Source organism: Thalassophryne amazonica, chromosome 8 (assembly GCF_902500255.1).
Source record: "Thalassophryne amazonica chromosome 8, fThaAma1.1, whole genome shotgun sequence".
Classification (NCBI taxonomy): domain Eukaryota; kingdom Metazoa; phylum Chordata; class Actinopteri; order Batrachoidiformes; family Batrachoididae; genus Thalassophryne; species Thalassophryne amazonica.
In genome coordinates, this window is record NC_047110.1 from 87,895,019 (window position 1) to 87,920,703 (window position 25,685).

Sequence of the window (25,685 nt, forward strand, 5' to 3'; positions counted from 1 at the left end):
TGCAATAAAATGCAAATGAATAATTTAAAATCATACAATGTGATTGTCTGAATTTTTTTTAGATTCTGTTTCTCACAGGTGAAGTGTATCTACGATATAAATTACAGACCTCTCCATTCTTTGTAGGTGGGAAAACATGTAAAATGGACAGTGGATCAAATACTTATTTGCCTCACTGTATGTCTTGAAATTTGTGAGGGCTTTCATTGTTTCCACATTTACACTTGCCCCTTTTATGTAACACATCCTGGATATTTATTGTTTGTGTACCACTGCATGTGTTATTGTTGTATAACAATAACACATGCACTTTCTCTAAAGTTATCAGCGTACACCACTGATAACTTTAGAGAAAATACCAAAATAATAGTCACTCTTTTAGACAGGTAGCATCTGCCCCATGGGAAACATGACTTCCTTGTTTAGGGAGAAACATGGCTGGAATAAGGTCCAGAACTCCGGATGCTCAATACTTGGCCCAGCTTCACCAACAAAGTTCTTGGAATAGATGTATTTGTCCTTCTTGACATATTTGTGGGAGAAATTTGGTCGACCACAAGCACGACTCCGCTTGTATTTCTCAGTGGTTTCAAAGATGGGATAAAGTTTACTCCTTCCATGTAATCCTTTGCGGGTGTCTCGAATCGCTCCGAGTCTGACACAGGCCATAGCTACGGTGCTTTGTTGCCACCGTTGTTGGTTTGAAGGGCTATTCTGCAGAAAATAAAACAAAAAAGCTGACTTGGTCCTTTTAGACGGAGGGAAAAGTTCAGTGCAGGCTTTGCCTCCTTCAGCCATGATGCAGAGTTAGCTAACGTTAGCTGCCTGTTTGTAAACAGAGACAGAGGTGCGCACCAGGGGGAAGGGTAGCAGCGGCTGCCTCTGCTCTGCCTGGCAAGAATTCTCATAACCCGCTCATACCGTAGGGACGGTATAATGGAAAATTTTACTGGTTTTGATACTGTGGCTTTTTCATACCGTGGTATACCGTAAAACCGGTTATCGGCTCATGTCTATTCCAGGCCAAATAGGAATCAATCCAATGTGTCACAATGTCTACTTTTTATGCTCCCATTACATAATTTTTCCCCACACACAATTTTTTTTTGTTTTCAAAATGCATATATTTGATCCAAATCTAGTGGACTTCCACAGTGGTTAGTTTTACTTCTGCCTGTATATGATTGTCTGTATGCATGACAGCTCAAAGCAGAGGATTGATGTCAACAACATTTTTTGGTCAGGGAAGAGATGACTAAATTTTGAAGCAGATCTTAATCTTATTATTATTATTACTAGTGCAGTGCCCATAGGAAGTTTGTATTCCTACAGAAAGTTGGGAGCTTAAGTAAATTTCTTGTGGATGGTCGTATGAGGCTGTGTTTGAAGGTGGGATGTACAAAGAGGTGTACTTATGTTATATTATTATTTGAATATAGTATTTCATATTGTTTTAAAAAATCTGTTTTATTATCAATTATATGAAATAAAAGGATTCCTGTTAAACAGGTTATTGAAAGAGAGTCAGAGAAAATTAAACAGAACATTTAGAATATTTGAAACGGCAAATCCTCAGTACCTCCAGCTCCTGAACACAGTTTATTTAAACTTGAACTTACAGCAAATATAAAATTTTATTCATCTTATGTACGTACTTACTGAAACATTGTACAAATTGTGGGAAAATATAAGATTTTATTCATCTTATGTACTTACTGAAACGTTGGCAAAAAAAACACATTTTAGCTAACGTCTCCTCAGTGTTGTCAAGTTAAACTCAATCGCAAGTAACACTGACAGCATGCGTTTCACACTAAATGTATTTTCTGGGATGCTGGCATTTAACATTTTATTGTGAAATGGTGCACGCAACATGACATATCTGATGTTGTTTAACTTTGCTACCAGTAACATCAGCAAGCCACTCCATCTTGGAAGTACGACTGTTAAAATGTTCATCAAAATAAAGGTTTTAAAAATTATTTCCTAAAATTTTCATAATCAAGGATGCACATCATTGTGCTATGTGCAAGCCATATCTGAAAGCTGAGGCCGATCGGACAAATAGTCAGAGAGATATGCAAGCCACATACCCACACACTGCCGTTTTTTGCTTTATTTATAGATAGAGTTTTTCAAATTTTTTGATCTCTTTCCCAATAATAGGTTTTATGAAATTGCAGTGACCTAGCCAGATGTTTGGTGAGAGTAATCTGGTTTCTGCTTTATGATGTGGCTAAACCAGCAAAATTTAAGATTAAAATCCCTCCTCTGTGAGTTAACAGCAGTGCTAATTTTGACCACTACAGTGATTATGTGCCCTCAGAGTGAACCTTGTTTAATTTGAACTTTAATGAGCTTTCAGTGTGTAATGATCAGTGGTGGGCACAGATAACCAAAAAATTAACTTGATAACAGATAATCAGATAACTGAAAAGTTATCTTTGATAAAGATAAACCGATAATCCACCCAAAAATGTATCGGAAGTTACAGATAAAGGATAAATTCCAGTATTGGCTCTGGTACATTTGCAATGACTAAGAAGCTGAAATTGACTTTTAACACGATCACTTTTGAAAGCATCAAAAGCGACAAAAGACCCAAAGAATAAGGCAGTAATTCCATGTTTGACTATGCTGCCCCCTGTAGGAAGCTGCACAGAAGAATCCTGAGAGCACCCACAAAATGAGCTCTCTACTAATCCTAATGCTCCAGTAAGGCGGAGGTCTTGAAAAATAAAGTCATACTAACTTATGGTTTTGTGAAAATACTGATAGAGTAACTCCATTAATGTCAATTCTGCCATTTGTACAAAGTTAAAATATAACATATATCTTTTAATGTTGAATAATGCACTAATTCTGAGGTTTTGTAACAAACACAGACTGCAAAGCATTCTGGGTAAAAGTGCCTCTGCTAAACACTGATTGGTTCAGTCATTCATTATGTAAACCAACACATTAATGTGACGTGTGCCGTGTGTTGGTTTAAAGATAAATGTGCTTTTGTAAAATATTCCATTTTTATTTGTAAAAACAGGCCTTTTTATGGAGCCCTGGAAGTGTCATCGCAAAATATTTTGCATGTGGAGAGAATGTTTGATGATGTGTGCACGTTTTATGATGTTGTAAAACATGCACTCAATATTAGTAAGTAAGTAAGTAAATTTATTTATATAGTGCCTTTCACAGACATAAGTCACAAAGCACTTCACAGGTTAAAATGCAATAATAAAAACAGATAAACAAAGGACAAGGTTAACAATTGGTCAGTTCTGAAAAGCCTTATCTTGACACATAAATGTTGGTTTTACACTGTGCGTGTTTTGGCCATTTTTCAGATGATTTTTCATTCGTGCAAGAATTTTTTGGACCGAGTTTCAGGTTAATCGCGCGTCCTGCATCGTGTAATGGAGTAACAAGCTTTAACATCTCACGACCACCTCCTGCTGCTGAAGAGCTACAAAGCATCCAACCGCAGAACTGTCTTGTAATGTTTTTTGTTGTTGTTTTGTTTTTAAACTTAATTTGTAAAAAAAAAAAAAAAAAAAAAAAAAAAAGCCATTTGCAAAGCCAAAAAGTTGATTTGACCACCATCTGATATAACCGGGTCAAAATAAATAGAACACTGCCATCTACTGGTGCCCAGATGCTTAGTACTTGGGGCGAATACTGCCATGAACACTACTGGCCAGTAGATGGCAGTAACGGCCTTGAAAACTTGCCAAACAAAATTCCAGATAATCCGTCTGCTACATTTAAGATGCGTGGAATTTAAACGCAAATACAATAACGTCTATAAACCCAGAGAATATATTCACAAGAGTTTTAGGCACTAGAGTTTAATGCTGTTGTCCGTGGAGCCTGAACAGAGTGTCTGAAATGCATTTGTCCTGTCGTGAACGTCTGAGATTACCCTATGCTACCCATAATGCAATGTTGATTAACGATCTAATTATGGATCATCATTTGGACATGATTGGGTTATGTGAAACCTGGCTCAAACTCACAGCTGTTCTTCCTCTGAATGAGGCCTGCCCACCAGGGTACACATTCAGTCACGTCTCGTTGTGCGAAGCAAGGCGGGGGTGTTGCTTTTATCTATAAATCCAAGTTTACCTTCTTGTCGGGGGGCATAAATATAATTCGTTTGAGCATCTGACTCTCCGCTCTGCCCATGATGCTACATATTGTCAGGGTCAGAAGTATGGAAATCAGTCATGCCATGTTGTCACTGTTTATAGGCCTCCTGGCCCATATTCTTAATTTTTAGATGAATTTGGTGCATTCATCTCTAGCCTGTCAGCTAGTGTGGACAACATTTTGATTATTGGTGATTTTAATATTCACATAAATAAGCCCTCTGATCCCCTTTGCAAGTCATTTATGGAACTTGTGGATGTGCTGGGATTCCAGCAATGTATTCAGGATTCAACACATACTAGTGGAAATACCCTTGATCTGGAACTCACACGTGGCCTTGCTGTCACAAACATTGACATTTTGCCTCTTGCCTCGGTGATCTCTGACCACTCATTTGTTAGGTGTGCATTTATGTTGCCGCGCCTAGTGAATCGAAAGCCTTGTCTTTCTTTGCGGCGACGCATTACTCCTTCAATTATGATAGAACTCGAAGCCAGACTGCCTGAAATTTTGGCCTCTGGGTTAGAGAATATTCAATCAGTAGATAGTCTTGCGGATGGCTTGAATTCAGCACTCAAGGCCACACTGGACAAGGTTGCGCCTCCTCTCTTGAGGACACGCCTTCCCAAGGCATACTCACCTTGGTTTAATGGTTACCTGCGTGACCTTAGGCAGAAGGCTCGAGGTTTTGAACAGAAATGGTGTAGTTCTAAGTTAGAGGTGTTCCATCTTGCATGGCGAGATGGTCTTGGATTATAAGCAGGCACTACTGGCTACAAAGCGTGCCTATTTTTCAGATTTGATTAATAAAAATAAGCATAATTCCAAGTTTTTGTTTGAAACTGTAGCACTTCTTATTCATGGACAGCCACCTGTTATTCACTCTCCTTTCTCAGCACAGGACTTCTTGGATTACTTCGAGAAGAAAATTGAGGATATTAGGTTGAGTATATCTTAGCAGGCTTTGGCCCAACCACTGTATACTGCTGTGGAGGTGGATGCGCCCACTCAGGTGGTATCCAGATTTACAGATTTTGATGGTATCTCGCTAGGCGCACTGACGACGCTCGTGACGTCTACTAAAAGCACAACCTGTTTAATTGATCCTATACCAACAAAACTGTTTAAGGACCTGTGGCCCATTCTTGGACCAACTGTGCTGGAAATTATAAATCTCTCATTAACTTCTGGATCTGTTCATAAGTGTTTTAAGTCTGCAGTGATCAAACCATTACTTAAAAAATCTAATCTCGACCCTAGTGTATTGAAGAATTATAGACCGATATCAAATCTGTCATTTTGTTCTAAAATCCTGGAAAAAGTGGTCTCGCGACAGCTCGTGGACTACCTCACTGAGAATAATCTTTTTGAGCCACTGCAGTCTGCTTTTAGAAAATTTCACTCCACAGAGACAGCACTTACTAAAGTAGTGAATGACCTTTTGCGAGCAGTGGACTCGGATATCACTATGGTCCTGGTGCTGCTGGATCTTAGTGCTGCATTTGACACTGTGGATTACCATATTCTACTCAATAGGCTGGAGAATCACTTTGGGATTACTGGAACTGCTCTTGCATGGTTGACGTCGTACCTGTCCAGTCGTTCCTACTGTGTATTGTGTAATGGAACCTCCTCCAATCGTAGAGACATGAAGTTTGGGGTTCCTCAGGGATCCGTTTTGGGCCCCTTGCTTTTTTCTCTTTATGTAGCACCCCTCGGGAATATATTGCGGCGTTTTGGGATTCTCTTTCATTGCTATGCTGATGACACTCAATTGTATATGCCAATAACTGCTGGTAATCTTACTCACATAAAATCCTTGGAAGATTGTCTTGCATCAGTAAGAAGTTGGATGTCTAGTAACTTCCTACTTTTAAATTCTGATAAGACTGAAGTTATGGTTTTTGGTCCAGCGAGATATCGGCATCAATTTGATCAGCTAGCATTTAGCTTAGGTCCGTGTGTTATACATCATACGGATAAAGTGAGGAACCTTGGAGTAATTTTTGATCCTGCGTTGTCCTTTGATCTCCACATTAGAGACATTACAAGGACTGCCTTCTTCCATTTGCGAAATATAGCGAGGATTCGTCCTATTCTGTCTATGGCTGATGCTGAGACTTTGATTCATGCGTTTGTCTCTTCTAGATTGGACTATTGTAATGCTCTATTCTCTGGCTTACCACAGTCCAGGATCAGCGGTCTTCAATTGGTTCAGAATGCTGCTGCCAGACTTTTGACACGGAGCAGAAAGTTTGACCACATTACGCCAATCTTGGTGTCCCTGCACTGGCTTCCTGTTTCTGCAAGATCGGATTTTAAAGTACTGATTTTAGTTTATAAAATTGTTCATGGACCTATCTGGCTGACTTGATAAGCCCCTATGTACCAGCTCGGGCCCTGCGTTCTCAGGGTGCAGGACTTCTGTGTGTTCCCAGGGTGAATAAAAAGTCTGCCGGTCACAGAGCTTTTTCCTATCATGCCCCAGCTCTGTGGAACGATCTGCCGGCACACATTCGGCAGTCGGACACTGTGGAGACCTTTAAATCACGTTTAAAGACTCATTTATTTTCCCTGTTTTATCATTAGTGTTATGATGTGTTTTTAATCTTGTATTCTTCTACTGCTGTCTTTCTTTTATGGTTGTTTTTATTGTGTTTTAAATTTTTAATTGTTTTTTATGTTGTGAAGCGCCTTGAGACGATTTTGTCGTGAATTGGCGCTATATAAATTAATAAATTTGAAATTTGATAATGCATTGCTGCTGGGCACAGCATGTGCTCACAAAACCTTAAAAATTAGCACATTACTTTAAAACGAAAACATATAGCTGATATTTTCACTTTATAAAACTTCACACATGACAGTAATTTTAAATAACTTGTCCAAAATGAGTAGGTTAAAATTTGAACCATAAGTTAAAAATGTATGCCTCTGGATGACTTGGGTGATATTGCGGCTATATCAGTATGGTGTTAAAGGAAATGATTTTTGTGTGTGTGTGTGTGTGTGTGTGTGTGTGTGTGTGTGTGTGTGTGTGTGTGTGTGTGTGTGTGTGTGTGTGTGTGTGTGTGTGTGTGTGTGTGTCGCCAGTTCTTTGTCTGCAAGAGGATAGAGTAGTTTTTCTGAGAACAGTTCTCTTCTGTTTGCAGAGAGTAGAACAATATACCTACTAGGAAACTTTAAACAGGTAGGTCTCAACTGCTTTTAAGTTTTAAAAATGTTTTTCACTGTTCAGCTTGGTTTATTACGTTATCGGTAGGCAATTCATCGGAAGATAATTAGTCCGATGATGATTTTTAAAGTTATCTAAAAAGATAATCCAATAATGAAAACATTATCTTCGATAATTATCTGTTATCGGATTATCGGAAGTGTGCCCACCACTGGTAATGATAAATGACGGGATTGGTTTGTTATATCCATCAAGTAGGTTTTTTTTTATGTCTATCTGAGCAGAGTAACTCGGGAGGTTATGGGCAGAGATTTAGTTATTTGTGTAAGTTTTTATAACATACTCAGACATGATCAAACATTTGTTGCTCCCCCATGACATAATAAACATTCACACAGACGCAGACATTATGTAGTGAATTAGATGAAAACATTTAGTTAATGACAGAGGTAGTAACACAGAGTAAAGGCAGTCTGCGACGCTGTGATGATGTCATTGTTTGTGGTTTCTTTCATTGTATGAAGCAGACATCTATGGGGCTAAAAAAGGCTGTGGCCACAGGTGACGTTATGTGCGGAGTTAATGAATAACCTGGATGTTATTACATCAGCTCGCCCTCCATCTCTTCCTTGTGTTTGTCTTTCTGTGTTATATGACATTACCACGCTGTCCCATCATGCTTAGCTCCTGGCTTTGTATAACACACTTATGAATAACTCAGCATGGGTTATCAATTTTACAGAGATTAAATTGCTTCCTTGCTATTGTTTTATTGATTTGTCATGATGAAATGTTTAACCTCAGACTTTTTGTTGTCTGTAAAAGGCATGTAAGGAGTCTGCTGGGAATATAGTTTGTAGTTGCTGTGCTTAGGGGGAACATATGAAGCATTTTTCCTCTTAGGAAACCAAATCATCACAGCTATTTTTTTTTTTTTTGACTTGCATTATGATGCCAAAATCTTAGGCATGCGGTTTTTAAAGGTTCACAAAGCAAAGTTGATACAAACTAAAGACAAACTTCGAAATATGAGATAATTTATGATAAAAAGTGCCAAGTATTACAGTTTAAAAATAAATATCTGCTTATCAAGAGTATCTTTAAAACTGAATTTTTTTGGGGGGGGTGATGAACTCTTATGTTTTTACAAGAAAATCATGTTAATCAATTTGTTATTCATTGATTATTAGCTCCTGTGTGATGCCTGTGAAGAATCATGCATTTGAGCTGTAACTCTAGAAATCAGGCATGTTTTTTGTTCATCCAAAAACGATTTATTATATTCTTTTTCCAAGATTTTCCAAGTAACATCTCGTGAATGCAGCTGTGTTTCTTGGTGAGAAGTTGTCATGCTCCCCAGCACAAATCAGCACAAGTCATGAAAGACTGGCAAATCCATACCAGTTTTGAATATGCTTAGAATTTTTGCCATCCTATTCTACTTTGTAAATGTTAGAATTTCTGCCACCTCGCACTAAGCTCAGGCAGTGTCCACCTTTCATGCAGAGCATGGAAAGAATCAAACCGTGATATCAGGAGCTGAGTATGAACTGGGCAATGAGTTCAGTCAGACTTATTTTTTAGGTCTTCCTGAGCTGTGCAAAAGCTCCGAACCACCTCCAGAAAAACAAAACAAAAGCAGTTTTTCGAAACGATGTGCCTGTGCAGATGGACTTGGTCCTGAACGCTGCCAAACAAGAGCTGCTTGGGAAAATTAGCAGACCTGCCCTGAGTTGTAACTCTGTCTGCTGTGGCAGGAAACTATGGAAACCTCAGCAAGCTGTGAGAGCTGCTTAACTTCTTTGTCTGATTTTAAACAATAACAATTGGAAGACTTAATAGCGAAGTTACAACAAGTGAAGCATGGGATCAGTTTGAGATACATGTTAAAAAGTGCTGCTACTGGAGGCGTACACTCTCCTCATCACTTTTGTATCTGTGTAATGATGTATGAATGGCAGCAAATGACCTTATTTGATCTGATCTTGATCATACATGGCAGATACATTGCACCTATTAATTAGAAAAAGTGATTTGATTTTGGTCAGGATCAGTCATAGGTCAAGGTCAATCTTTCTGCTCCATCTAGGAAAATGGCTATTTTTATAGGAATGCATGCAGATATTTTTATTGTGAGTGAACTTGATCATTTAAAATCACACGTAACATTTTCTGCACATGCCTGACACTTTGAAATCTGGGTGTGGTGCTGCTGTGTTCTCTGAGCCCTTTTGATCTAGTTTAAACATGAGTTCAAATATTGACCTCCCGATTAAATAAGTCCCTCGTCCGTAATATCACTATTTACTTGTTTTCATTGAATGGAGAGAATGATCACTGCTTTTGTCTGTTAACTGGGATGTATTTCTTTTACATCTTGCTTAACGTTAAATGTCCAATCAGTCATCTTCATACGCTTATCCGGGATCGGGTCACAGATACTTGAAATGTAGTAAAATAAATAAATGAAAGGATAAATTTGGTCTTTTCCTTAGTATTTCAAATGAAAATTAAAAGATATGAATCGTTATAGCGCAAAAAAAATTGCACAGTACTGAACATATAGTAAAGGATAATAACAATTTATGATCAGTTAATTAACTCATCTGAAAGTTGCTTTGTCAGACTGGGTTGATTAGTTTGGATGAAATAGAACAAATCATAGAAAGCAACAAAATCAAATTGCTCAAATCCTTTGTCGTAGTATGTCAATAGATACATTTTTTTAAATGAAGGTCATAGGTTCAATTCCCACTTGTGGCCTTTCTGTGTGGAGTTTGCATGTTCTCCCCGTGTTTGTGTGGGATTCCCCCGGGTGCTCCGGTTTCCTCCCACATCCAAAGAAAGACATGCGGGTCAGGCGGATTGGAATCTTTAAATTGTCAGAAGGTGTGTAAGTGGGTGTGTCTGTGTTTGTTTGACTGTTTGTGGCCCTGCGACAGACTGGCGTCCTGTCCTGGGTGTACCCCACCTCACACTCTAAGACTGCTGGGATAGACTCCAGCCCCCCGCCACCCTTAATTGGACTAAGCGGTTGAAGATGAGTGTGTGTGTGTGTGTGTGTGTGTGTGTGTGTGTGTGTGTGTGTGTGTGTGTGTGTGTGTGTGTGTGTGTGTGTGTGTGTGTGTTCGATCAGTTTTAGCTTTACCTCTTGCACCATCAGCACCGGGAGCATCCCATCACCATCTCCATGCCCCTCATCATCCCAACTGGGCTGTTTCTATGGCAACACCAGGATCTGCTGCAGGCCTGTACACACTGACTGTGTCAGCTTTTTCTCCTGTGGGCTTGTTTTGCTGTGTCCTTCCACAGCCTCACAGAAAGCTTGTGGTTGCTGCCTGCTTGAGTTTGAGGAGCTTGTTTGTTTTGCTTCTCTTTGCCAACCGCCTTGATGCAAGGTGGAGGAGGAAAGCACAAGCAGAGGTGTCGTGGTTGTTATGCTGTGTAAGCATGCTGAGATGTGTATCCCCTGTCCATGTTATTTATTATTTATCCCCCCCACACACACACACACACTCACACACACATACCACCATTTCCACAACCCTGTCCTGCATTATTCCATCCTTTTCTCCCCTTTTCCTCCTTCTTAGACCCACACCCTCCTGTTCCCACTTCTCTCTGCCTCCACGTCCAAACAGCACGGTCCTCTCTGAACCAGCACTCTATTGCAGCATAGAAAGATACAGAGTACCAGTTTATCCCTCTTGATGGTCGCACATGAAAACCCGTACACTCCTCCCCTTCCCTCCTCGGTTCATTGCACAAGAGCAAGAAAGGGAAGGATGAAGAAGGAATGAAAGAAGAGGTAGAAAAGTGAGAGAGGCTTGGACGGTGGCAGAGCAGACTCAGTCGCCATTAGACAGATGCAGTGTCAGATATTGTGTCAGCAACAGCAGCAATGAAACTGGTCACTGGATCCTTGATCTTTGGACATAAATAGAAATAAACTAAATCTGTAGTTTTTGTTAAAAGCATTTCCTTTCAGACATTAATGGGATGAATCTCTGTCCATACCTCTGAGCTGAGCTCAGCTGTGCTGTGCGTCAGCATCAGTGTAATTCATAAAGAACGCAGGACCTCTCATTTTGGGAGGAAAAATGTTTTAGTTGATTGTAGTTTATTGTTTGTATTACAACATTTGGAAAGAGGTGTCATTTGATTTGATTTAAAACAGTGATTCACTTTGAAGTTATAAATTCCGGCTGGATTCTAACTTGACTCGGCAGAGAGCGGCGCAGTGTTTGGAGCTGTGCAAATGGAACGGGGGATGATTCTCATTTCTTTCTCGCAACAAGACAAGAGTCCAAGTTAGTGACTTTAATCCGCACAAAAGTGACTCACGATTGACATGTTTAAATGGCTTTGAGAGGGGTTAAGAAGCAGACCTGCCGCTTCTGAAAAGCATCGAAGTAAAGTACCAACGAAGCAGCGGATCGGCGCACTGCTTCATTGGTTGAAGCTTTAAAGCGGAGCCATTGCAGAAGTGGCTGATTACAGACTTGCTGCAGGGTCTGCAATCAACGTAGAGAAATTTTTCCCAACAAACACCCTCAAAAACAACGGCCGCTCTGAAGGACCAATAAGGGAATCGTTAAGCAAAAAAGGCTATTGATGTAGATGGATCGAATTATTTATTAACGATTCTCGAAAAGAACCAGTTCTCAATACCCAACCCTAGTGATGTCGCAGCTCACTATGCAGGGCTGATTTTGTTGCAGCAGGGCTCAGTACCTTTTGCAAAATGGCTGCTGGCGTGCATATGGTGGGACATGTGGGGAAATGTCAGTGTGTCAGTGTGCCTATGTGCTGCAGAGCTGCATGCCACATAATCGTGCTTTACTGAAAACATTCATGCAATCACTGGAATTCATCCATTACAAGAATGAGTGGACACAGGGATTATTTTGGATTAAATGCACTTGATAAATTATAATTTCCAAATGTGATTGTTGTTAGTTGGATGGTTTTGTTGCGCTATTTGAAGGATTAATAAAATAAAAAGTTATCATCAAACTTGGTGAAACAGCTGGCTAGAAACCATTGCATTTTAGAGCCCGTCCAGATAGAATTGCAGACATAAGAATTTTCAGTAGAATTTCGAATGTGCATCATTTTGCTGATTCAGTACTTCCTAAAAGTATATCACAATCCAAACTATTTGCCACAATGGCTTTACTTTGGCATCAAAAAGGCTGATTTGATTGCCATTCAAACTTAGCCATCTTTAACATGAGCAGATTAACTTTTGAAACTTTCTCGTATCAGAATTCTGCAACACTGCGAGGAAGAAATAGATTTAATACATCCTTCATGAAGGTAATGCTTTCACGGGCATCAGTTTGTTGGTTTTTTGTTTTTTTGTTAGCAGCGTTATATAGTGCCTCCTGATGGAGAGGTGGTGCACAAGCAAAGGAAGAAATCAGTACATTTTGGACTTAGGATTATTTTATTTTTATTTTACATAAATGCACAGTGTGTACAGTGTCAGGGGCAATATTTATTTGCTTCTAAGCATTTGTTACATTTTTATTTTTAGGAAATAAAAAAAAAAAATAACTACATTCACTTATACAAGGGCTGTCCATAAAGTATAGGTCCTTTTTATTTTTTTCAAAAAACTGTATGGATTTCATTCATATGTTTTTACGTCAGACATGCTTGAACCCTCGTGCGCATGCGTGAGTTTTTCCACGCTTGTCGGTGACGTCATTCGCCTGTGAGCACTCCTTGTGGGAGGAGTCGTCCAGCCCCTCGTCGGAATTCCTTTGTCTGAGAAGTTGCTGAGAGACTGTCGCTTTGTTTGATCAAAAGTTTTTTCTAAACCTGTGAGACACATCGAAGTGGACACGGTTCGAAAAATTAAGCTGGTTTTCGGTGAAAATTTTAACGGCTGATGAGAGATTTTGAGGTGATACTGTCGCTTTAAGGACTTCCCACGGAGCGAGACATCGTGCAGCGCTCCCAGGCGCCGTCATCAGCCTGTTTCAAGCTGAAAACCTCCACATTTCAGGCTCTATTGATCCAGGACGTCATGAGAGAACAGAGAAGTTTCAGAAGAAGTCGGTTTCAGCATTTTATCCGGATATTCCACTGTTAAAGAAGATTTTTTTAATGAAAGACGTGCGGATGGGTCCGCGCATCGGGACGCAGCCCTCATATGTATTTTTAGCAGGTCTGTTTTTGTAGTGTGAAGAATTAAAATATGTGTGAAGCTTTCTGTAACTGGATACACACACATATATAGAGTGACATTTCCTGCATGGTCTTGCACCACTCGGGTTTTCCAGTCAGCATCATCATGTTTACATCGACGTTCAGACTTCTCCAGTGACTACAGGGGTATCATCTCAGTGTTAGTAATCAAAATTGATTTGTGCGTCTGAGTAGGAATGCCCAGTGTGATGCACAGCCTTGGCTGTTATGAATGGTGTTGAGCTTTGCTGCGCATCTTGCTGTGTCATTATCGATTTTGCGTGTGCTTTCCTCTGGTGACTAGCCCTCCGCGGGTCACATTAGATTAGTATCACAAGCTCACACACTTAAAGTTACATGCCCCCTCCCTTACATTTAGTATTTAGTTAACTCTGTTGCAATGTTGGAAAGGTCCTCATTAAATAACAACCTTCTCTTCCTCCTCCCTCCCTCTGCATGGAGGTGGTGTCAGACTAGAGGTGACATGTTGCAGAGAAAAACTGCCTGGACTTCGTCCCAGGACACTCCTGATCAGGAGAAACACCTCCACCTTTCTGTCTTTGCACGCCTGTTCTGCTGTGCTTTTTATGTTTTCACATCCTTCCATTGTCTCTTCTTCTCATAGGCTGGAGAGCAACTGATCATAATAAGATCTCTTTATGTCCCCTCACGTTGGACATCATATTTGGCATTGTATTTTCATGCTTATGTCTGTGTGTGTTTAAACGCTTAATTGTGAGCACAGAAACTCAACATGAATAGACACTAGACATGACAGTAACAACATATAGGTAAAACTGAGACAGTACGTGAGCTGGATTTGATTTTGGTGGAGTTTTGTCCATAAATTTAAGGGCAGCAAGAATCCTCATATTGGCACCATCACATGTGGAGAAGATTTTGCAAGTGTTCCAAACTCTGTTACCACTTTCATGTGTTATGTGCAGACGCAGGTTGAGGAGCGGACCAACGTCTGACCGAACCCAGCGCTAAATAACCAGAAAGCGGTTCCACAAACAAAACGATTTTATTTCCCCCTCTAGTGCAATAATTAGTGTACAACATAAATATTTGGTTTGTCTGGTGGAGTGAAGGACGGTGCGCTCTCCAGCGCGCAAAAGGATCGAAGCCTCGGCGCTTCTGGACTCAGATTCACCGCCAAACACCCCCCAGGTGGACACGACAAACTGACTCTGTGAAGGATGGAAAAGGTGAGGTAAGTCAACAGAGCTACAGCAAATATCCCTCAGAGGCACACACTATCAGCAACACATTCAGGTCTGAATTTAAGCTTTATGTAAATGAGCAGCTTCTCACAACAGGTGGAGGATCATCAATCCGTACGCCACGGCAGTGAGAAGCAAACTGCACAATTCTCATCAATGTTCAAATATACTGCGTAACAAAATGCCAAATTACTATTAACGATCATTCAGACAATAATCACCTCTGATGTGTGCTGACAGCATGTGTCCCTCACCTGTCCTCCTTCACAGGCACGATGTGTCAAACCCTGGCGCGGTCCTCAGCGTCTCACAAACAAACGTCACAAGGTCGAGTTCCCAGCAATTCTGCTCGAACCACTCATGGCTTAAACGCAGAATGCCATCTCATTATCTGCTTCAGCTGAAAGTCTTTAAGTTTACACGTGAGCATCATCCACAGGTGCTGCGAGTCAGTAGGCCTGCACGTGAACATCCTCCACAGGTGCAGCTAATAATGCTGATGAGGGTGAAGGACTCTTCTGCCAGCACCGTCTCCACAGACAAAAACCAGTTTGCATACCCCCTGGAGAGCAAAGAAAAGAAAACAACACAAAAACATCCAGCCAAACCCCCCAACACACAACATCATGGATATGCATCCCAGAATATCACAGTTTGAAACCTTGTCTACACCTTGGAGAACGTCTGAGCATCCTGGTGGGTGTCTGTGATGGACAGAGACATTTCGTCATTGTGTCATAGTTAGGGGTGGGCGGTACGCCTGTGTCATAGTCATCACTGGTCTGATAGTGCACCATGATATGTAATGCATAATACCATCAACACTGTGATAAATCTGTTTTTTTCCCTATAGTAGTACAGAACCCCTGCCAGGCCACAAATATGTCATTAATAAATGATAAATAAAATGAGGTAAATGAAAAATAAGGCTGAAAAAATAAAAATAATGGATTGTCCATTAATGTGGTTATCACTTCGGAGCAGCTCTGATTAGCACTGTGATGCTGAGGCTGGGATCAGAGCTGGAGATGGAGGTCATCTGTGTGGCCGTTAATCACCCCCCCCCCCCCCCCGGCATATTGGTGACTCACAACATCTATTAGATACTTTTCTTATAGATACAACTCACTTTAAAGATATTTTTTACAAGACACAACTGTTGTGGAAATAGTTGTGAGAACTGTGTTGTGTGAGGGTGTGGAGGTTTTGCACTGCTGGTTTGTTTAAGCCTTAACAACTGTTTAAACTCAGCCACAGACCTGACATAGAAAACTGTGAACAAATATTTAATTCATGAAGTTGTTCATCCAGATTTTAACCTTAAAGGAGCATATTTGAAAATGAAAGTAGTCCAGGTTAAAGTGTTGCTCAGAAAAGATTAAAGGATTAAAGGGTCGTAATGCAAAACAAGTAGTGCTGGGATAAAATACTGTCACTGTCCAAAAAGACAAAAAAAAACAAACAAAAAAACAACAACAAAAAAAAAAACAAACAACAACAGGAACCTTCCACACTGAAACCAAGCACACCAACCACTTGGCTACTACCCCTGCCAGCAAAAAAAGGCAAAATACAGTGATATTAATTTTAGGTCATATCGCCTTCCCCTTGTCATACTCGAGCGTTAGCGCCCCTTTACACATAGTGCAAATTTGATTGATTTGCACAGGAATCGTATGCAAAATGTGTAAAATCGTAGGCACTTAGAAAATGTGTGTCCATTTGTACTATCATCATGAAAACATGATCACTGTCGAGGTGGCAGTGAAATTTGTCTAAGTGACCCATGACTGTGAAATTGTGTCATGTCTGACAGGACGCATGTGTCCTGTCAGTGAGGGCTGAGAGCGGCACAGGACCAGGACAAGCCAACAGTGCGACAAATACGCCACTTTCAGTCACGTTTCAGCGGATATATGTCATACCAAACAATGTTTGTTTAGTTATCACAGCGCTTTTTTCTTTTTTTAGAAAATACATTTATCTGCTTGTTGATTTTAGCCATTTCACACTCCTGTTACAAGACAATGATTGTAGTGCAGTGGTAAAGTTTCCATCTGGTAATCAGAGTGTGCGGGTTTGAATCCTGTGGCATTTTTTTCTTTTTATTTAACCATTAACCACGGGCTTCTGTATCCCCTTTTATATTATGTATTATTTATATTAACCCAGTGTTATTCACTAATTATACAGCTGGTTTTATTTTATTTTCCTTCACATAAGCGGAACGATGTGGTGCACCTCATCCCATGGAACACAGTGCGAGCACCTGCAGCTGCTCGCACTATATTCCTGCTCGAAAGACACCGCCACATGCACAAACCGTCACACCGGCATCGTGCTGCCTGTCGGCACAATGTTTCGTGGTTCGCTCATACGAGCTGTTTCGCCGTGAGTCACCCAGAGTTGTACATATTCGCACTGTGTGTGAAGGGGCCCTTAACTGTGGCAAAATTTTCAAGGTGATTGAAAATTTCTCCAGTGCTAACTTGGACACACTTTGGCAATCCCTTGCGTTTCCTTGGAGTCTATTACGTTGTCGTACATGCTGTGACATCAGCAGGAGATGTTTTGTAAGTGCCAAGATTGTTCTTAAGTTATACTATGTGCGTACTGCAGTTGTTTTTTGCACTCGCCACGTGGCACAATTTTGGCACATTCCGTCGTCAGACTGCATGCTGGATCACATTCTTGGGCAGCTGTGATGTTCATACATAGTCTTGTTACAGTTATAGGCCGTGACCTTCCAGGACTTATATTCATGATTCACCCTGATATTTAAATGCTAATGAGGGAAGATCTTTGGAATACTGGCAGTATTTCATTGATGGATAACAGTGATATGAGGATGTGCATGGTGCTTTGTAATTTGTACATACCTGCCTGTACGTGTTCTTGGTACAGTTCCCCCATCACCTCCTACAGTGTAATACCGATGATATCTAAAAAACATAACTTTAGCCTGCTTCCATGGAAAAATGGAGATAAGATGTTATATTTCGCTTGTTGGTCTACCTCAGCACGTTGGTGGAACTTTGTGCACTCCCACTTTCTCTTGCTCAGTTTTGTGTAGTACAGTGTTTCCCAATCTTTTTTCCTTGGAGGCCCCTCTTGTACCAACAAAAGGCAGACAAAGCCTCAGGCACCCTTGTGAGCTTTGATGACTCCCCCCCAAAGACACAGTTGTGTCTAACCCTTGACCCCATGTTGGAAACCAGGGATGCAGTAGTTTACATTTTTTTTCCTGTACTTGAGCCATGTTTTGCGTTTCTTAATTGGGTGTACCTTTAAGTTGCTGTAACATAGAGATTTTAACGTGGCCATGTGATTCTGATGTCAGATTGTACCACAAGGACAAGGCTTTGTTTTTCTTGTTTGTTTATCTAATTGTTCACTTGTGCACCTCATACTCTCCCTTTTCAGTTGAGGTTTAAACCTCCATTTAGGTAAATGAGTGGAACCTCATTCATTTTTTATGACACCACGGCCCTTTAGATGAATAAAACAACACACCTGCCTGCACATTCTGACCTTCTCACTTGTTGCACGACACCTGCTTTACTGTGGAAGTGTTTTTATTTAATCGGAACTAAACGTACTCTGATTTTACAACAGGTTATAAGTAGCTGACCGAAAGATGAATCATGTGTTATATGTACGAGTACAGCTGCTGTAATGAACGTGAGCAGGCAGTTGATCGGAATGATTAAACGTGATATGCTGTAGAAGTTAGTCAGGTTTGTGGACACACTCTGTGGCAGACATGCACAGGATGTCACACGGTCTCTGTCCAAACCTGCTGCCTGAATTCCCCTGGCTTAATTTATCTCAAGCCCTCAGTTTCCTGTTTCATAAGCAGCCACACAAGAGGTCCTCCATCAACAACAGCCGAGCTTCAAACACATGCATACGCACACACATGCAAACACAAACACGCACAGATGTCTACATTTTATTGTTGTGCGTGTCTTAAGTCTTTGTATTTGTGTGTGTGTGTGATATTCCTTCAGATAGCAGGAGTGATGAAGTCCGTCAGATCACACAGCAGGCTTTAAAGCCTTAAAATAACTTTTATGTTCAAATTTAGAATTCTGACTATTTTAATACGCAGGGAGCTCAAAGGCTGATGGTAAAAAAGAATGCACAAAAATAGTTTGATTTGAAACTTTCCGACATAATCATTTCAATGTTTGAGCACCAGCTGTGGTTTCATTAGCATCACAAAGCTGACGATGCCATTTGAAACTGATGGCCACTGACATCATTGACATAACTTCACCCAAGTGCCTCACTTGAGAATCTGAGGAATCAAACTGTCTGTCTGTGCAATGGTCTTGAATCAAGACTAAAGGCCCCCTGACAATTGCACGACTTTGATCTGTGCACTTGCATGCACAACATCGTGATGATCCCACCCGCTGTGTTCCCAGCTGGATGCCATGCTTTGTTCCGCTGGCTAACACGTGTTGTGCACTGGATGCTGCGTATATAAAATAATTATTTTGTAGCGGATTAATTATTTCTCTGCGAGTTGGCTGTTGAAACCACATCTAATCACTTCTGGAATCACAGAGAAGCACCAGCTCCTGCTTTTCTCGCGCATGTGTGTGAGCTGAATGAGGTGGAGAAAGCATTTGGAGCCATCTAAAAAGGTAATTATTTGTCATGTTTGCATTGTCATGGCTTGGTAACACAGTTGCATTTTCTTTCCTTCTTGTGTGCAGCTGTAATAGTATGTTTGTGATAGATTTAACATGTTGTTATAATCATTCAGATGAGCTCTGATGCAATCTGCTGACGCAACCACTCGCTCTGTTACCTTCATCTTTACTCCACTTGACAAGCTGCACGTCGTGTTGGCCAGCAGATCGCGCCATGTAGCACGACATTTATGTGTGAAGGATTTTTTGAACATTTCAAAATTCTCTTTGTGCAATTGCACACACCGGAGCCTCTCTCAGGTTCAGTCTGCACCTGTTAAAGACTAGTTTACTCTCCTGCACGACCTGTGTCGTGAAAGTCTGGACCGGCTTCCTGAATGTGGTCATCAGAAGTGTATCTGTATTCGGCGAAAGTGTCAAACTTGTAGAGACATTCATTCGTCTTGGTAGTGACATTCATGTCTCTGGATCCTCTGCCTTTGAGATCAGTAGATGCCTGGGAAGAGCTTATGGAGTCATGAGGTTGCTGTAAAAAGGTGCTTGACAATACCAATATCTAGGAGAACAAAAGTCCAAGTCTTTCAGGCTTTAGGGTCCTGGTGCTTCCTTTCTGACTGTATGGCTGTGAGACTAACCATCACATGCTAACCAGTGACCCAAGGTGACAACTAGATGTCTTTAGGCTTTAGGTCTCTTCAGTGACTTTGTATAAAATGAGTGGTTACTTAGGGAGACTGAGATGAGGAGAATCACTTGCATGGGTGAGACAACATCAGCTGTTAATTTGGAGATGTGTAATGTTTCTGTGAACATGATACAGCATGCAGATGCCTTCGTGGCAGGAAAAGTCCAAGGAGATGCCCATGCTTCACCTGGCAGCAGCAGTTAGATGGTTACTTTTCAGAAGTGAGGATACACCAGTTGTCTGCCTGGGAGGTTGCCATCGTGGGCTCATGGTGGTTCTATTTTGTGGTGGATGCAGTGTACCAGCACGTCTTCCTAAGCCTGACCTGATACCTTCAGACTGTTTTGCAGTGTTTAATCCCCCAACCCTACACATCTTTTTTTTTTCTTTTCTTTCTTTGGAATAATATCTGTTCCAGGCATATTTTAACCAAGTTTGGTAAAATTTAGTTTACTAGAGTCACAATAATTTGGAACTTCTATCCATGTCAAGTCAGCTTTGCGAAAATATGCAGCAAAGCCACTCATGACAGCAACCGCCTCAGGTCCTGGATAGCAACCACCCAGACAGAGAACCAGTCCATCTCCAGTTCTTAGACATTTCACCACTTCTTCCTATTTCACTTATTTATCCTGATAGCCTCTCAAATGGAATGGAATCTAATAATGATGATGTAATGGTTAACTGGTAAACTATAACCACGAGGTAGAGGTTAAAAACCAATTAATGTCATTCTTTGCCTATTTTTAGAAATGTAATTCTATTCTAAACAGTTTTTCCTTTTTATTTTTCTTCAGGCACCATGCGCCACTCAGCTCCTGCTTCAGTGGTAGCCCCCCACCACTGATCCTTCTTCTCCTCCTCCTCCTTTCCATTTCTTCATCCTTTCCTGCTCCTTTTTGTTGCACAACCCATCCCTTACTGCCCCTGCACCTGCGACCCAGCCTGGGTATCATTGACCCCTCATACAGCATGGCAGGTGAAAAAGGACCAACAAAGCGGCGCATCATGGACATCAAGCGGCTGGCGAGCCTCATCCAGAGAGGAACAGGGCGTTTGCTGGTGATTGACAGCAGAACATTCTCTGAGTACAATGCATCCCACGTGCAAGGTGCAATAAATGTGTGTTGTTCCAAGCTTGTGAAGAGGCGACTACAACAAGACAAAGTGTCTGTCACTGAGCTACTGCAACCCAACGGAAAAGTAAAGGTAGGGTGAAAGTTGTTAGGTCCCCCCCCCCCCCCACACCCCCACTTGCATAAAAATGGTTTGAGTTTGGTATTACCTGTAAATTATATGTGCATTTGTCCCTGTATATGTATTTGCAAGTGAAATGTTGGAAAATTCAACCAATACACCAAATAAATTAATTTTTTAGCATTTGATGCTTGGGGATTACACTCCACCAGTATATTAATGCCATTATTGTATTGTATGAGCAAAGGTATGCTACAGTATGTCTTTTATGAAGCGATAAAATAACTCCTGTTGGCCAGTGCAGTAATACGAGGTCTGTTAGAAAAGTATCGGACCTTTTTATTTTTTTCAAAAACCATATGGATTTGAATCATGTGTGATTGCATCAGCCAAGCTTGAACCTTCATGCGCATGCGGCTTTGAGACGGCTTTCAGACGGCTGTCGGTGGGTTTTCAGTCGTGTGACTATCCGAGAAATTGTGGATGAGCCTGGACATGCCAGAACATGTCCTGTGAGGCTTCATCACAGCGTTGCTTTGCGCCATGCGGCTCCCTGCGACGCGCGGAATTTCTCCGCTCCTCTTTCCATGACAAAAACTCCTGTAACAGTGGAATGTGCCATTCATTTCCAAACTGGACGCTGTGTTTTATCCGGGACGTCCTCTGACTAGCACAGGAATTGCGGAAGACGTGGACATCAGCAGTTTTTCGGCACATTGAGACAGACGTGTGGAGGAATTCCGCGCGTCGCGGTGGAGCCGCATGGCGCAAAGCAACGCCGTGATGAAGCCTCACAGGACATGTTCTGGCATGTCCAGGCTCATCCACAATTTCTCGGTTAGTCACACGACTGAAAACCCACCGACAGCCGTCTGAAAGCCATCTCAAAGCCGTCCTGTGAGACCAACATGGAGGTGGTTTTGTGCCGCGCCATGAGCGGCATGGTGGCGCATCCGTCCGCTTATCTTTCCATGAAAAAAACTCCTTTAACAGTGGAATGTGCCGAAAAAGTACTGATGTTCACGTCTCCTGCCATTTTTGTGTTAGTCAGATGACGTCCCGGATCAACAAAGCCTTCACGTTGGAAATGATCTGGTTGATTCAGGCTGTCGATCGGCACTCGGAGTGCACCGTGCTCTCAGCAGCTGTGGGCGGTCTTTAAACCGGCTGGAGCACTCCTTAATCTGTGTAATCCCCATAAAATCGTCCCTGAAAGCCAACAGAATTTTCCGAATGGTGTCCACCTGGAGGTCTCTAACAGTTTCTGGAAGAATTTGATGCAGCAAAGCTCCAAATCATTCAGACATTTATTCGCAATAAAAATCCGACAAGAGGGGTGGACCACTGCTCACACAAAGCCTGCTCACAGGCGAATGATGCAACCGACAGGCGTAAAAAAAACACGCATGCGCACGAAGGTTCAAGCTTGGCTGATACAATCACACGTGATTCAAATCCATATGGTTTTTGAAAAAAATAAAAAGGTCGGATACTTTTCTGACAGACCTCATACATCCTTTGACTCGAGTTCAAGTTCCATTCTCAGCTAGAGAATCAGTATCTTTGAGCAAAAGACACTGATTCTCCAGCTGGTCCATGAGTTTCCCATGTGATGCTGAGCCTGCACTCAGACCTCCATGGTGAGACGGTAAACAAAAACAGTACTTTACAGTGCAGGTATGTGGGGAACACTGCCAAGATCCTGATACCAGGAAGGTTTCGGATTGAGCTTTGGTGTGTTGGTACAAGCCTGCAGTAGATCAGTGGGTGCTATATTTGGTGGGCAGGCGTGCATACTGTAGGTTTGTTGCTTATCAGTGGCCCTGAAATCAGATCCTCCCATTTTCCATGACTTCTGCTCCTAATATGACAGACATTTTTCCATGGCTCGTCCACCTGTGGCACGCTGACGCCTGTATTTTTAGTCGCTGTGATGGGAAACCTAAGCAGACGAGTGAAGTTTGTGTTGTGTTCATGTATTTTATGTGTGCATGTATCACCCAAGAGGTTTTACACAATAGGATGAACAACAACAGCAAAGCAGTGGAAATAGCAGATGAAATTCCTCTTCCTGGATGCACTCTTCCTTATGAGCATTTGTTTCCCTGTCATTTGGCATTCGTACTGCATCATTTTTGCTTTAGAGCAGCAACGAATTCAGAATTTATAACCTCAATGCACTGGAAGTATATCAGTGCAAATAACATGGATGTTTTCATAGAAGCAGCTATTTTTGTATGGACTTGCTCATTAGTTAACAACTAGCATGTTAGCTACTTTTAATCATTAGTGTCAGAAATGTTTGTGATGTTTTCACTTACTGACATATTTTCAACAGGTTTGATTTGATAGTTTTCTTCACCTCATTTGTCTCTATATTAATCATTTTATACCCAGGCCCAGTGTCACCGACCGAACAGTCCCCCCTAAAATTCGGTCCACATGTGTCATTAGACGCAGTTCACGGATTAAAACCTTGTTTGTGTTTGCTTAAAACTGCACTCTAGTCATGATCTATCTTAGCAACAGATATCTGAAGCTTTTGTACAACAATTATTTTCACTTAAATTCAGCATTACAGTAAATATGTAGCAGGGGTGGTGGCCAAGTGGTTAATGCGCTTGGTTTCAGTTCAGAAGGCTCCGGGTTCAAATCCCACCCCTGCCACATTTCTCCAATGTGGAGTTGCGTCAGGAAGGGCATCCGGCGTAAAACTGTGCCAGTTCAACATGCAGATCCACCTTGGATTTGCTGTGGCGACCCCGAGTGCAAACAAGGGAGCAGCCGAAGGGACTTACTTTACTTACAGTAAATATGTATGTAAGAAATAATTATGCTCCCCTCAAATAAAGGTTTGGGGGAGTATATCACTCTGTCCATACATCTGTCCATCTCAGTATGAGTTTTGTAAGCCCAACGTACCTCTTCAGTACATATGTTGCTCACTGATTTCAGTGTTTCATCTCAAAACATTCACTACCACAGTCTATATTATAATATCCAAGTGGCCGCGGTGCGTGTGTGTGTGTGTGTGTGTGTGTGTGTGTGTGTGTGTGTGTGTGTGTGTGTGTGTGTGCACACGTGTGTATGGTTTTGATCATGCAAAAACTGGGGAAAGCTGACATTTGCCTTTTTTATCGACGTGAGCTCCAGAGAAACTAATTTTAATTTCTGATGAAAGTAATTTTAAAAATTTTACATCCAGTGAAACTGTGGTAATCAAACAGAATAAAAACATGATGTACAAACTAAAGAGCACCGGGGGACCCATGTAAACACAGAGAGAATATGCAGACTCCACACAAAAGGGACCAGGTCGGAAGCAAACCTGGGACCTTCTTGCTCTGAGGCAACAGTGCTAACTACTGATCCGCCATGCTACCTGAATCGCAGCATATGTAGATCCAGCAAATTTTTCTCCACATTATCAGTCTTGTGAATTTGGGCATTGTGCCCAATCTTGTGAGTTTCTCATTAAAAATGCATGGACCTCAGTTGTTTTAAAGCATGTAAATATAGGCATTTACACTCAACAAAAATATAAACGCAACACTTTTGGTTTTGCTCCCATTTTGTATGAGATGAACTCAAAGATCTAAAACTTTTTCCACATACACAATATCACCATTTCCCTCAAATATTGTTCACAAACCAGTCTAAATCTGTGATAGTGAGCACTTCTCCTTTGCTGAGATAATCCATCCCACCTCACAGGTGTGCCTTAGACTGTCCACAATAAAAGGCCACTCTGAAAGGTGCAGTTTTATTGGGGGGGGGGGGGGGGGATACCAGTCAGTATCTGGTGTGACCACCATTTGCCTCATGCAGTGCAACACATCTCCTTCGCATAGAGTTGATCAGGTTGTCAATTGTGGCCTGTAGAATGTTGGTCCACTCCTCTTCAATGGCTGTGCGAAGTTGCTGGATATTAGCAGGAACTGGTACACGCTGTCGTATATGCCGGTCCAGAGCATCCCAAACATGCTCAAAGGGTGACATGTCCGGTGAGTATGCCAGCCATGCAAGAACTGAGACATTTTCAGCTTCCAAGAATTGTGTACAGATCCTTGCAACATGGGGCCGTGCATTATCCTGCTGCAACATGAGGTGATGTTCTTGGATGTATGGCACAACAATGGGCCTCAGGATCTTGTCACAGTATCTCTGTGCATTCAAAATGCCATCAATAAAATGCACCTGTGTTCTTCGTCCATAACAGACGCCTGCCTATACCATAACCCCACCGCCACCATGGGCCACTCGATCCACAACATTGACATCAGAAAACCACTCACCCACACGACGCCACACACGCTGTCTGCCATCTGCCCTGGACAGTGTGAACCGGGATTCATCCGTGAAGAGAACACCTCTCCAACGTGCCAAACGCCAGCGAATGTGAG

At 41.5% G+C, this 25,685-nt stretch overlaps 1 protein-coding gene across 2 annotated transcripts in view; it reads left to right on the forward strand.

Annotated features, from left to right (window-relative positions):
• The window catches only part of dusp8a (dual specificity phosphatase 8a), a 109,771-nt gene that overhangs the window by 12,649 nt on the left and 71,437 nt on the right, over positions 1-25,685 (forward strand). For both annotated transcript variants that reach the window (XM_034176899.1, XM_034176900.1), the window contains exon 2: positions 20,883-21,294. In XM_034176899.1, the coding sequence (XP_034032790.1) occupies positions 20,883-21,294 (412 nt within the window). The remainder of the gene's footprint in view (positions 1-20,882; positions 21,295-25,685) is intronic.